Source organism: Coturnix japonica, chromosome 22 (genome assembly GCF_054131305.1).
Source record: "Coturnix japonica strain WE chromosome 22, WE-NBRP24, whole genome shotgun sequence".
In the NCBI taxonomy this organism is placed as follows: Eukaryota; Metazoa; Chordata; class Aves; order Galliformes; family Phasianidae; genus Coturnix; species Coturnix japonica.
In genome coordinates, this window is record NC_140684.1 from 8,025,804 (window position 1) to 8,038,681 (window position 12,878).

The window sequence follows — 12,878 nt, forward strand, 5'->3', positions numbered from 1 at the left end:
CCTGCAGTGCTCAGTGCTGATGTGAGCTCAGAGCCCTGCAGTGCTCAGTGCTGATGTGAGCTCAGAGCCCTGCAGTGCTCAGTGCTGATGTGAGCTCAGAGCCCTGCAGTGCTCAGTGCTGATGTGAGCTCAGGGCCCTGCAGTGCTCAGTGCTGATGTGAGCTCAGGGCCCTGCAGTGCTCAGTGCTGCTCCTGAAATCCTCACAGAGGAAACCACTGTTGGGCTCCAGGGCTGAAAAACAGAATCTCTGCTCCTAAAACAGCCCAGATTGAAGCTGCCAGGGCAGAGAGGCCCAGCTCCAGGCACTGGAGTGCCCATCCAGAGCATTGAGAAGCACAGGGACTGTGTGAGGAATCACACCCACACCGTGCATCATTCCTGTGGGCTTTATTGTCATTTCCTTTCTGGTTCTAGAGTACAAAAGCATGCAAAAAATAGCCTCTCTATTCATGGTACATATTTACAGGGTAATGGCCACGTGCCATTACAGTACGCAGTGCAGATACATCATGCTGGAACCAGAGCGCGCACACACACAGTCGTACTTCACATCCAGTAGAACAAGAGACTTTAAATACTAACAGAACAGGCATGATCAGGTACAGCAGCACGGAGGGTCACATCAACGTCCTGAAAAGTCCTTGTTTTTCTCTTGGATTTACAGTTCTTTTGATGGCCTGGAGGAGCCCCCTGCACAACGCGGCCGTCGGAGCAGCACCGCCAGCAGGGGGTTCCCAGGTCCACTGTGGGACTCACCAAGGTTCCGTCGTGGTTTTTCCTCCCTTTTGCAGCATTTAAATCTTCGTTATGAGTCAATATGGCTCAAGCACACGTTCAGGTGCTCCGGTGTGCAGGGACGTATCACAGTGCTCGGCTGAAGCGCAGTCACAGCCCTCGGGGGATGCTGAGTGCACTGCAGCTGCATGCAGAGGCACAACGCAGGATTGATACAACGCCTGGATGCAAGTGGTGCAGAACACAGCCCCAGAGCAATAACGTGTACAGGATATCACCCTGCTGCCCCATTTAGGAACAGAAGGTCTCCTTGACAAAATACCTTCACTACAAGAATACACCCCAAGCCACGAGGCTTGGCCAGTATTTACAGGCAGGACGTGGGGCACAGCCCACACTGCAGCCTGCCTTGGGCTGCACACCAGCACTGCAAGGCGCCTGGAGACGAGCAGAAGGGAGGACGGAGAGGCGGCAGGCAGGGGCTGGCAAGCAGAAGGCACTGGAAGCAAAGCCAAGCTACAAAAATCAATGGGAACCAAACCAATCTACAATGAACAGAATGGGAAAATGAGCACACGGGTTGCTATTAATAATCCTTGTATGCGTATCCCCTGGCACAAAATCAGGGGACTCGAGCCCCAAATCCTCATGGTTAACCTAAAAAATAGTAAGGAACCAAATTTAATCATGTCCTTTACGTACAATTCAGTCCATTGACTTTCTGGGGGCATCCTCAGACCCCCCTTAAAGCTCAAAGGGAAATAGCAGTGTGTGTTCTGATGGATTGGTCTGTACAGCCAGCAGCCCATGAAACAACCCCATCTGCTCCTTGGGTGCAGTTTCTCACCTGCTGCCAAACGTAGACATGAAGCTTCCAATCCCAAGTTTAGAAGCTCTCCCTGGATTGCTATAGAGACCGGCACGTGCATAAAATTAGTCTTAAAATTAACAACTATGGCCTTAAACAACAGATCAAGTTTTCATTGTATCCCATTCGTGTTCTGTAACCTTCCTTCGTTCAAAAACCCTTCCGTAATGTTCTCCATCCTTAAGAGCTCTCCCATTCTGGGCTGTTTATCAGGAGATCAGAGTTGGAAAGCACCAGGCAGGCATTTTAAAGGAGCGAAGAGATGCGTGTGAAAGGAAATCACCCTTAAACCAGATAAATGCCAAACCCGTCCACTTCTTTTTAGGCTTCATAACATCACCCACGTGCACAGGACTGGGAGCAGGAGATGGAGTGAATCACAGCTCCTTGGGAACAGTTCATCAGCAGATGCATGAAGCCTTCATGTACAACGGTGTGTCCTGGGGGTTCAGCTCCGTGGCATTCAAAGGCTCACTGCACATACAGGAAACACTCCTTATAGTTCGTAACACTGCCATGAATAAAGCTATCAATGCTGGTAGGGTTTATGTTAAGGGTGAAGAGGAGAAGGGGGAAAAAAGGCAAAGAGAGTGACAGTGTAAACACCAAAAGGAAGATCTGATCCTTCTGCTATCCATAGAATGTGATCAGCAGCTGGAGCAGGGCTGTGTCCTGCCACACTTAATGCTTTATGTGTGCACTGAGTCGCTCTCTGATACAAGACCCTGCTTTGATGCCATTCGTTTTTCCTGATCTTTGAAACAGAGGATGGGAAAAAAATAAAAAAGCAAGGAAAAAGGTCTCCAGGGTGAACGACCCACGAGACGACGTTTGGTTTGCTGCATTGCAAATAAAAACATTCATTGGTCAAGACACCCAACTACAAAGCTCACACGTGAAGCACAAGTGGAGAGCAAGGCACACACAGAGGAGCACACGGACACCTGGCGTGAGGAACACAGCTGCCCAAGAAGCCAAGCCAGCCCTCCGCCAGCTGAGACTCGCTCGGTTCTTTATTGCTGCTCTTTTCCTCCTTTTCAGTTTGCTGGGTTGGTCCGTTTTGCTTTGCAGGCCCTGGACATTGCGATGTGAGCAGATGTGCCAAACAACACCATGATGGGTACAGCAGCAGCAGCAGCACGTGAGCAACCAGCCTGCGACAGCCACGTGGCTTCAGGACGTAGCTTCATCTTCACACACATCGGGCAGCTCTGAGTCCCTGCCTCCTTCTCTGCTCCCTTGTTTTCTATATGAACAGCACAGAAACAGAGAGATTAGAGGGAAGTATGCAAAAATCAAGCAAGCTGTGTTTTTTTCCAACAGGCAACACAGGTCAGTAGCGTTAATAGTAAGAGGGAATAGCAACAAACCAGCCTGCTGTGCTGGTACCATGTAGACAGGTTAGAGATATCCCAGCTCAGTGCACTGCAGCACTGAGAGCACACACACTCCTGGGAAATGGTTAACACCTTCCCAATGCCCAGTGAGTCACCCATTAAACACCGAAGTTCTGCCCTCATTTGGGCTGCAGATGTCCCATTCCAAGAACACAGGCACACTGTGAGGGAGAAGAGTGGCAGGGAAGTTTGTTTTTCTTCTTGTTTACAGAAAACCATAAGCAAAAGAGTGCCCCTTCCATCACCTGGAAGTGGTTTTCTATGAACCCTAAGCACCACTGCTGTCCTGAGGGAGGCTGTGTGTGAACCTTAGGTTAATTGCCATGGGGCAGCTGTGGGTTTCCTTCTGGGCCTGACCAGCTCATCAGGACATCTTAGGTTCCTCTAACTGGAGCTGCTGCTTCAAGCCATGTCAGATACAAAGGATCACAGCTGTGCTGTGCCTTCATTTCTGAAATACATCTTGAATGAAAAAAGACCATTCCTCACAAGCAAGACTTCTTTCACCCCTTCCTCCCAGAGGAAGGAAGCACAAAAGAATGATGAATAGTAACAATGAAAAAGCATATATAAACATTAGTGCCACACACACAGAGAGAATTACTGCAGTAAAATTGCTCCTATAGGAAGGGAGGATGGAGCAGAATGCTGTCACTACTGCACAAGTCACAGAGGCTGAGGGGGAAGACATTTCTACAGCACCTGGGGGAAATATAAACACCAAATTACCTTAAAGATGGATGCAAATATATAGATGTGTTTAAGAGGAATCTGTCCCTGAGAGCAAAACAATGAGACAAAGGAAGAAAGTGATCATGAAGACAGTGACAGCAGGCAAACAAGCTTGTATTTCTGTACCTAACAAGCAGAATGAAATGGCCAACAGAGCATCAGTCAAGTCTACTTGCAGCCCAAAGGAGAGATGGGGATGAGCACTGCAAGCACTAATACAAACCCACTCCAGCTCCTACCACTGCCAAAAGCTTCTGATTGCTACCAGCACGCTGCTGACAGCCATAAACACTTACCTGGGCCTCCCTATTTGGCTATTTCAGGGAGGGTTAATGTCCTGCCATGGTCACGGTGTGAGCAGCATGTACCATGGGTTGTGCACTGATAGCGCAGTGCAGGCAGAGCCATGTGAGCATGGGGTCTGTCACTACAGAATCCTCCTGATGGTGAGTCCTCGTCAGAAGAAAAGCCCATGCCACATTTAGTGATTCTATCCTTAAACTGTGAGAATACCCACCTGCACTGTGGGGCACAGCTCTTCCAAGAGACAACTCCCTTTACAATGAGAACTGATATGGCTTTTGGTTGTGTTTGTTGCTGTTCTAACAGAATCTACATGTTATCTATCTGAAATCTTCCCAACTGAAGAAACTGAAGCTGAACACCAGCAGAAACCAAGGCAGTATTTTAAGTAGAAATGCCAGGCAAACATAAACCCAGCCTGTAGCTGTTCCCTTGTTAAAGATGATGCTGCAAACATACCTGGCCTAAGTAATCTTTGCAGTGTATTCCTGAGCAGCCCCATAGCTGCAAGACCCCAGGACTTTCTCAGCACAAAGCCCTCACAGAGCAGCTCCCTCTGTGCTGCTCTGGGAGAAGCTATTCCTGGTGTGAGACTCAGGTCAGCTGCCAGCCACATGTCCCTCCTGGTTTGCTCAGTCCCACCCTACGTGCACAGAAAGGCCCTAAGGACAGTGACAGCTCTCTCAGAGCAGGGCAGGCTGCTTAAATAGACTGATTCCCCATACAGCCACGTGTCATCAATAGCAGTAGCAGCCATAATGGGAAAGTAAATTGGGTCTGTCAAAACACAGCAATTAATTTGATAGGTAGTAGTTGCAATAAATGAGCATAATAAAATGTGGTGAAGCCAGTGCTGACTCAATTAGGAGAAACCTAGAGCAAACAGAAGAAATATGGCAAATACTGACAGAAACCCAGAACTAAGCTTTGAACAATGAACAGCTGGCTTAAAAAATAAATCCTCTGTATGCTGCAACTGGAGAAATTAAGGAATGATTGGTGTGTCTTCTGCAGATGCCATTAACAACAAGGCTGAACCTGGCCATGGTCTGCAGGATCTGCAAGGCTTGATGAATCACTGCAACTTCTGGGGGGTCCTACATTGCGCTCGCAGCAGAGGCAGGTAAGGCTGTATATACATACATTAGCAGGTTCCCTGGAGCAGACATGGACCTCTCCTCCCGTCTGGTCAGAACTTCAAATGGATTCCCAAAGGAGCGTTTTCTTAGCATGGCCTTCACTAGGATCTTTGAGGAAGAAAAACAGACCAGTGAGAACAGCAGGACTGACATATCATCCCACTGAAGTTAGTTGAAAGGAGTCTAACAACAGCCTCTTTAATAATTCAGCAGACATTTAATAGCATTACATCTAGAGCATGTACCAGAGAAACCCACAAAACAGCCACTTTCAAGCAGTTTCAGCATCATTTCCTTAGGCAGTGAGCTCAGATTCCTGGACACAGATCATTGCTGGCAGGAGTCAAAGCACATATTGCTGACTGCTGCCTGTTGCTCATAAGTTTGTAAGAAGGCAGACTCAGAGCACTCCTGGGCCAGCAGCACACATGTACCCTCCAAACCTTCTTTACCAATTGAGAGCTTCAAAGTATCCTGATCTTGGCTCATTCAAATAAACTGTTGTGGTTTATACATACCACAGCAGGCAAACTTGGGATTGTCTTCACTGAGTTCTTCACTTCCTCCTCTGTAACCTCCACCACAGTACAGTGCTCTTCTTCCAGTGGCAGAGGCTCCTGGCCACCCTTGGTTAACCATGGATGTACCTGTGTGGGGAGGAACACAGACTGCTCAAAGTCTGCCACACCAAATCACTGAATGCAATTCAAACACTTCCCACTATCATTGCCTGCGGCTTCCTGGGCTTGGAGGGAAGGGATGTCACTTTTCTTCTCAAAGTTCAACCTTCCTACCATCATCTGTAGCAGTAAATGAGCTGGTGTTGGCCTGAGACAAAGCAGGGAATAGTAGTGTGTGCCCTCTAAGGGATGCTAATGGCTCCCTGAGAAATCCTGCAGATTCAAGGCTTCAATGGGAGGTGAAAAGAGGACAGAAAACAGGTGATAAAACAAAATGAAAGCAAACTCTGCAAAGCACTGTGCCCTGTCAGGACCATTTGTTCTCTGTGTTAATAAACATCCCCCAAGTAATACTGATAGAAGCAAATGTGATGCCTTGAGACCACAAGTACTAGACAAGGAAGGCACTGCTAGCCCCTGTAACACAGGCCTGGCATTCACAGTATGGCCTCTGCAGCTCACAGTTCCCATGACAATGTTGATTCTACTGGGGATTCACTGCAGATCTGCCAGCTTTTGAGTAATTTTCATTTAAATAAGTAAACAAGAGAGCTTTTGTCAATATTCCCCAAGCAAGCAGCAGCAGCACGCTGCAAAATGAGCACTCTCCCTTTCTGCGGCAGTTTGCCAGGAAAAGCTCACAAAACAAATATTGGGAACAGCTCTGCCCCATTAGGAGGTACCAGAGGAACACAAAATTCAGCTGAGACAAAAAGACTGTAAGATCAATGTTCGGTTTACCTTAATTTCAGGGACTGTTATCCTTGTTTCTGGATTTTTATCGAGCATGCGTAAGATCAGCTCCTTGAGCTCATCACTTATCTGTGATCTGAGTAAAGAAAACAGCAGTATACAGTTAACAAGAGAACTGTCAGTGCTCAAGGCACACACAGTCCCTCCTGCAGTTACTTGTTAGAAAACCTGCTCTGCTTGAAAGACATTTTCTCTTCAAACCAGCTAGAAAAAGGAAGGTTTAGTTTTCTTGGCTCCTTCTCAGGCATCGTGGTCACTGCCAAGATATTCAGTTTTACTCTTCTGCCAACTAACACAGCTACGCACTCCTTACCTGTATAGCTCAGTCTCAGGATAATGAGAGGAGGGAAGGAACAGATGTGACTAAGAGATGAAAATATACCTGACTTTTTAGCACTGTTTCTAAGGCCAAATGCTAGACCTGCCTGAACCCAGAAGCCACTCTATTCTCATTAAGCCCTTGGTCCTGCTGGCCCTCCCAGCTCTACTCCGAAGACTTCAATGACTTCTGTTGCTAATGATGTAAGCCACATCTTTAAAAACACACTTGATCCGTATGATCAAAAAGCGCTACTGAAATACAATGCCTGCATATGACACAACTGCACTAGGTTCTTGAAAATCCGTATCAGAAATGCCTTTCAATGAAGCGCATATCTGCACGGAGATGGATTTGGCAGCATTAAATGTCATTTGCCAGCAGGGCTGGATTTCAGTGCCAACATCACACTCAAAACACTGATGAGAACCAGGTACTGTGCCCACCTCCTCTGCACCCTCCCCAAAAAGAAGGAATAAACTGTCATAAAACTACACGAAGACCAAAGCATAATAAGGGATATTTTAGTCTGATGAAATCATAGCTGCTGTTCAATAATTTATGAGTCCTTTACGTGCATTTGGGTTATGGCATCTTTCGCCAACCACAAAAAAGCACAGTGGGAAGGGGCAGAAGATAAATGCAATTTAAAGTGAACACTGTCAGAATGGCACCGAGTGTCTACAGGGAACAGGCAATACAGCCCAGACAAGGGGAATGGCAGGAGGAGCTCTCAGAGATTTCCTACATCCAAGGCTGAACTCCAGGTAATGATTTAGGTGAGAATGGGAAGAACTGTGCTGCTCCTGAGATCCTGATGTAGAGGAGCACGTCCCTGGTCAGAAACTCCTCCATCCAGTGTGCTTTTTAGCCATGCCAGGATCATCAGGGTACAAACTGTAGCTAACCTCATTCACCTCATGCCACGCCATGGACTGAACGACACGAACAAGAATGCTGGAGTGATAAATATTTATCCTAGCATCTCTAAGGGAAGGGAAAGGATGTCATGGGTACAGTCAGCTTCATCTCTGTCTCAAAGGTTGTCAGGAAACAGGCAATGAATTTCCACGGACTGTCTGCACAAAGGAATGCGTCTGTTGTAGCCATGGTGAAATAAATTGAAACCAAAATATTCCTATCTGTAACGAGGTGCTAATTCCATGGGAGGTCAGTGTGGACTCAGCCCAGTGAATTCCAGCCTTATGTGTGTCTTTGTTATGATTTCATCTAACAGATAGACGCAGTTTAGACAGGTGTCAACACCCAGCAGCTCTACTTATCCAGCAGCCTAATGAGGGGTACAGCTTTTTGTTAGATCAAGAGACCAGGTGACTGAGAAGTCCAAATAAACTGCAGAGCCGCATTACTGCTGAAGGAAATGTCTGAATGAAGAAAATGTTCTTAGCACAACCCAGTTAGCCCGTTAAATGTTAATATCTTACTGCAGAGACAGATGGGAACAGTCACTTGTAAGCTGACTGCTAACCCAAATATATGATGGCTGAGAGGACAGGCATTCTGCCAGAACCTAAGCAAGCAGAGAGACTAGAGAAAAACAAACAGTTTATATTTATTTTTTGCTGCAGTGCTGTTGCAGACCAAGTCCTGCACCAACTATAGAACAATAGGTGGAAACACAGCAATGTAGAATGTGGTCTGCCTTTGTGCTCTCAGTGCCGGCAGCCCTGCTATGTGCCAAATCTCAGCTATCACCAGAACAGTCCCATACCAGCAACTGGGGTCTGTGTTTGACACCAAACCAGCGCTTAGGTCTGTAGGAGCAGAGGTGTGATCAACACAGTCCTCAGTGTGGCTCCATCAGCCCAAGTAGAGATTGATTCCTACAGCAGCGGCTGCGCTTCAGTCAGTGGAGAGGTAATTAATACAGCCAGTGGAGCCTGGGTTATGAGTCATCCTATCTAAAGCAGATGTCTAAAATAGGACATTCTAAGTACCCATTTCTCTTTGCAGACTCAGAAGGAAGCCTGGGATTGCTGAGGCAGAGGTCCAACCCCTCACTGGGAGTGCCTAAAAACTCAGTGAATATATCACAAACAATGTAACAGTGGATATTTGTACATTATCTGGTGTTGTCTGGCAATATCTCTCCCTTCCTCTCTAATATCAGACGTACTTTACATCCAAGTCTCCAGAGCAATTGTCTTTAGTCTCCATCTGCACAATGTACAAACAGAAGCAGCAAAGGCAGCTGCAATGCTTTTACAGTAATGCTGGCACAACACTCATATGAAGAACCCAGGAGAATGCAAAGAACCTCACCTGCTTCTGTCCATCCCTCCATGGTGATCCACCAGCATTTATACTGCACAGTGAGCAATGCCAAAGACTGAACTTTACTTGACAGTAGCTGAGTAAAGTTTACTTACTCTTCTGGGAACTCCACAGGCTTGCTCTTGATCTTGTTATGAAGACCCAGAATATATTCATCTATAAAAGGACACTGTAAAACAAACAAAGATTTCCCAGTTGTCAAAGATCCTGGCACTGCTTTGGAGTTTGCCATTCATTCAACAGAAGTGAACTTCCTGTGTGCATTGTCTGGATTTGATGTGGAGATGGAAGTCAAATCTCCTCCACAAAATAATTCCATTTCTTTAAAGTAAGTAAAGAAAGGTGGAGGGACCAAGCAAATACAGAACACAACTGGGACACCCCTCTCTATCCAGCCTACCATGTGATCGTTTTCCTTTTCTCTGCTACATTTTTCTATCTGTATCACAGAGATACTGATACTGACTGCCCTGTTTCACTGCTTGAAGACCTGTGTGACAGCTGTAATTTAGAGTTAGGTACTATTATTTAAACACCTGTTTTTCCACTCTGAGTAAAGGAGTTGGCTCTTGAAGTCCCTTCTCATCTGCAATGTGATTTGGGAAAACAGAAGTGTGTAGAAAGTAGACCTCTGCTCCTAACATTTGCCTTTATTTGGAAAGGAATGAGCCAAAAGACAGGCAGGCAGACACTCTCATACAGGGCTCCAGCATCTGAAAGCCAGCTTACCTTCCCGTAAACAAAGCAGTACAGGGTAATTCCCATGGCCCATACATCAAGTGCCTGAAAGAAAGCAAGTGCAAGCAGTAAATTAGATACAACACAGAGATGATAGAAATGAGCTGGATTTTCCCACTGACTCACAGAACTACTTGCACACATTGAACATTTTAGGTTTAATTTTATTGCAGTCTCTCTCTGAAGTTGGGCTCCTAAAGGCATTTATGGAGTTCATAGGGAAAGGGTCCTATTGGACTCTAACCTGCCTCCTTGTCATGGCAGGGGTTTGACAAAAAGTCCATCTACCTGCTGTATAGAACATAGAACAACCAATGTGAGTTTTGCCTGAACTGAACACAAAATCAGAGCTTTGATTTTACTTGAAAACAATACCAACCTACACCATAATGCCAGCGAGGGCAAAATGCAAAGGATGTAGGTGTGGCACCACCCTTTGCGCAGTGCCTGTGAGATGCCAGGAGACACTGGCTGTGAACCACAACCTACCTTTCCACTGAAGCTTTTGCCTGTGTTTGATATGGCCTCTGGTGCCATGAAGGCTGGTGTTCCTGCCGTGCTGGAAAGCTGTGCATCGTTCCCTTCAAACTGATTACTGACTCCAAAATCAGCAATTTTGACATGCCCATCATCGCCTAAGAGCAAATTGGAAGGCTTGATGTCCCGATGAATGATCTTCTGGTAGTGCACTAATAAAAAAAGACAAGAATATGGTTTGCAATGGTAGTTGATCCACCCAAACAAAAATCTTTATGCAAAGATGCAAATAAAGGTGCAGACTCACAGATCCTGCTCTGAAAGCAGGAATCTTTCATTACAAGCTATCTATGAAGTAACACTGCAGCTGCAATAAAGCAATTTCTGCTGAGGAAAGAAGCAGCAGGGAGCTGTAGAAAAAAAAAAATGACTCTTAGGAACGTAGAGAAAAAAAAATGTAAATCAAAGAACAGCTTTCAGAACATGAAATGGGCCCCAAATGGAGAACTGTAGAAAATCCAACAGACTTCACTGAACAGAAGTGGAAATGCTTTAGTTCTTACTGCCTTCCCTAGGAGAACAGGACCCCCACACCCCACTGCTCCCCCAGCCTCAATTACCATTTTCACATTTGCTTTTGGCATCTCACAGGAAACATGCAATTGGGAGGGGAAAATACTGATCTCATCCTTTCCTGGTTTACAAACGTGTTTAGCACATTGCTGCAGAAGCAGCCTGTCCCACAGAGCAAATCAGCTTGTGTTTAGGAGCAAGAACAAACAACCTCCATGTAACCATCCTGCTCTTCCCAAGAAAGCTTTCCAGCAGGCCTTGTCTGAGGAAGGGAAATCACGCTTGCAGATATTTTTTCTGCAAGGTCCTCTCCTTGGGTTAAAGCACTGCTGATTGATGTTGTCCTTGGCACATGAAAGAGAGCCTCAAACACATGCAGAGATCTAGGAGCACTTCCATATAACTCATCTGGGCAGCACACTGAGGCTGCCTGGGAGAGATTTCAAAGGCGCTATATGTTAAGCAGCGTGCTGTGGGCAGCTGACTCATTAGCAGCACACACACCCTGAGATGCTCCATTCCCCTAAGAGCTGATCTAGAGACATAGTAGACAAAAGCTTGGTGGTGAGCATGAGTTAGAAACACTGGTGGTTACATCCTCTTCAAGATATGCAGCAACTGTGTGGCCATGCTGTGATGTGAGCCAGTTAACGCTGTAACAGCCTGGCTAGACAGTCAGATTAACACTGAAAGCTCTGCGACAACAGCAATTATGAGGAGACATCTGCTATGCAGCAAAGCTGGTGGCAAGCTGACATTTCATTATGGTAATAGAGGTAGAGCAAAAAAAAGAAAATGGGGAAGGGTGGAAATGATGTTTCCCTTCAGGAAATGATTAGATGCCCTTCACACATGCCTGGGTGAAGGCTGCTGAACCGTATGTCTGATCCTACAGAGCTGAGATTCCCAAAACCCCTACAAAAATACAGCCTACAAAAATGCATCGACCATCCCCAGAGCTAAGCCTGAAAACAGAGAGATCTGCACTAGGGAAGCAGGTACTCTCTGCTCTTTATTATTTTATCCCACACTATTTATCTCATAAAACATATTCCCTGCCTTAAAGCAATTGAGTGAAAGTAGAAGGAAAACATGGTCTGTTTACCAGTTGCTCTGTTTGTTCAGTGCTCACATCAGCCTGGTGCTCAGCGTGTCTGAGCTCTGCAGCAATATGACTGTTGAACAAAGGAGTAGAAAACAAAAGGTAGTCCAACTCTAGAGTCAATGAACATCTCTGCCTCACAGACCAGAACATCCACTCTTGACATGAGCATTAGGGACAATCTATGACCTAGACCGCTTAGAGGAGAAAATCAGCACAAGTGCCTCTAGGGAAGCAAAGCACGGGCTGTGCTTTCAAAAGTGAGACTGACATGTCCCAGGGTATTGCAATGTAATGTCAGCCAGGGGCAAAACTGGCACACAGTTTAAATAGCAGTAAACTGAGATGAGAAGGGGATAAGCACAGAGAGGATGTGGACGGCCAGGTCAGGAATGGTGGCGCTGGGAGCAGTGTCCAACCCACACACCGTGCTGCTTTGCAATGCAGTCTGGGTGACAGCAATTAAAGTTCTGTGCCAGCTGGCTTGAAAAACTTATGCTGTCCTTACAGCATGTCTTCTGCCTAGCTGCCTTGTGGAGAGGCAATAGCCATAAAGAAAGGAGGACAGGGGACAGAAATCATGCACCAAGCACCAGCTGGTGCAAATGACTGAGGCTCCATCACAGCTACAAAGACGAAGAGCTTTAGTTCATGCCTGCCAAGAAATGATTTGGTGTAGAGCTACTAACGTGATGAAGGCAACCTGAAATCACTTTTCTGTTCTGAAGAAATGCAGTTCTTAAAGTCCTTGGTGCTTTACAGCCGG

General features: G+C 46.2%; 1 protein-coding gene across 6 annotated transcripts in view; it reads right to left on the reverse strand.

Moving 5' to 3' along the window:
• Window positions 1-372: 372 nt before the first annotated feature.
• CAMKK1 (calcium/calmodulin dependent protein kinase kinase 1) overlaps window positions 373-12,878 on the reverse strand; it is a 62,080-nt gene continuing 49,574 nt past the window's right edge. For all 6 annotated transcript variants that reach the window (XM_085521727.1, XM_085521725.1, XM_015880719.3 and 3 more), the window contains 7 exons: window positions 10,450-10,649; window positions 9,952-10,005; window positions 9,318-9,391; window positions 6,597-6,684; window positions 5,694-5,822; window positions 5,180-5,283; window positions 373-2,850 (listed from right to left, as the gene is read on the reverse strand). In XM_085521727.1, the coding sequence (XP_085377853.1) occupies window positions 2,778-2,850; window positions 5,180-5,283; window positions 5,694-5,822; window positions 6,597-6,684; window positions 9,318-9,391; window positions 9,952-10,005; window positions 10,450-10,649 (722 nt within the window). In that variant the 3' untranslated portion in view covers window positions 373-2,777. The remainder of the gene's footprint in view (window positions 2,851-5,179; window positions 5,284-5,693; window positions 5,823-6,596; window positions 6,685-9,317; window positions 9,392-9,951; window positions 10,006-10,449; window positions 10,650-12,878) is intronic.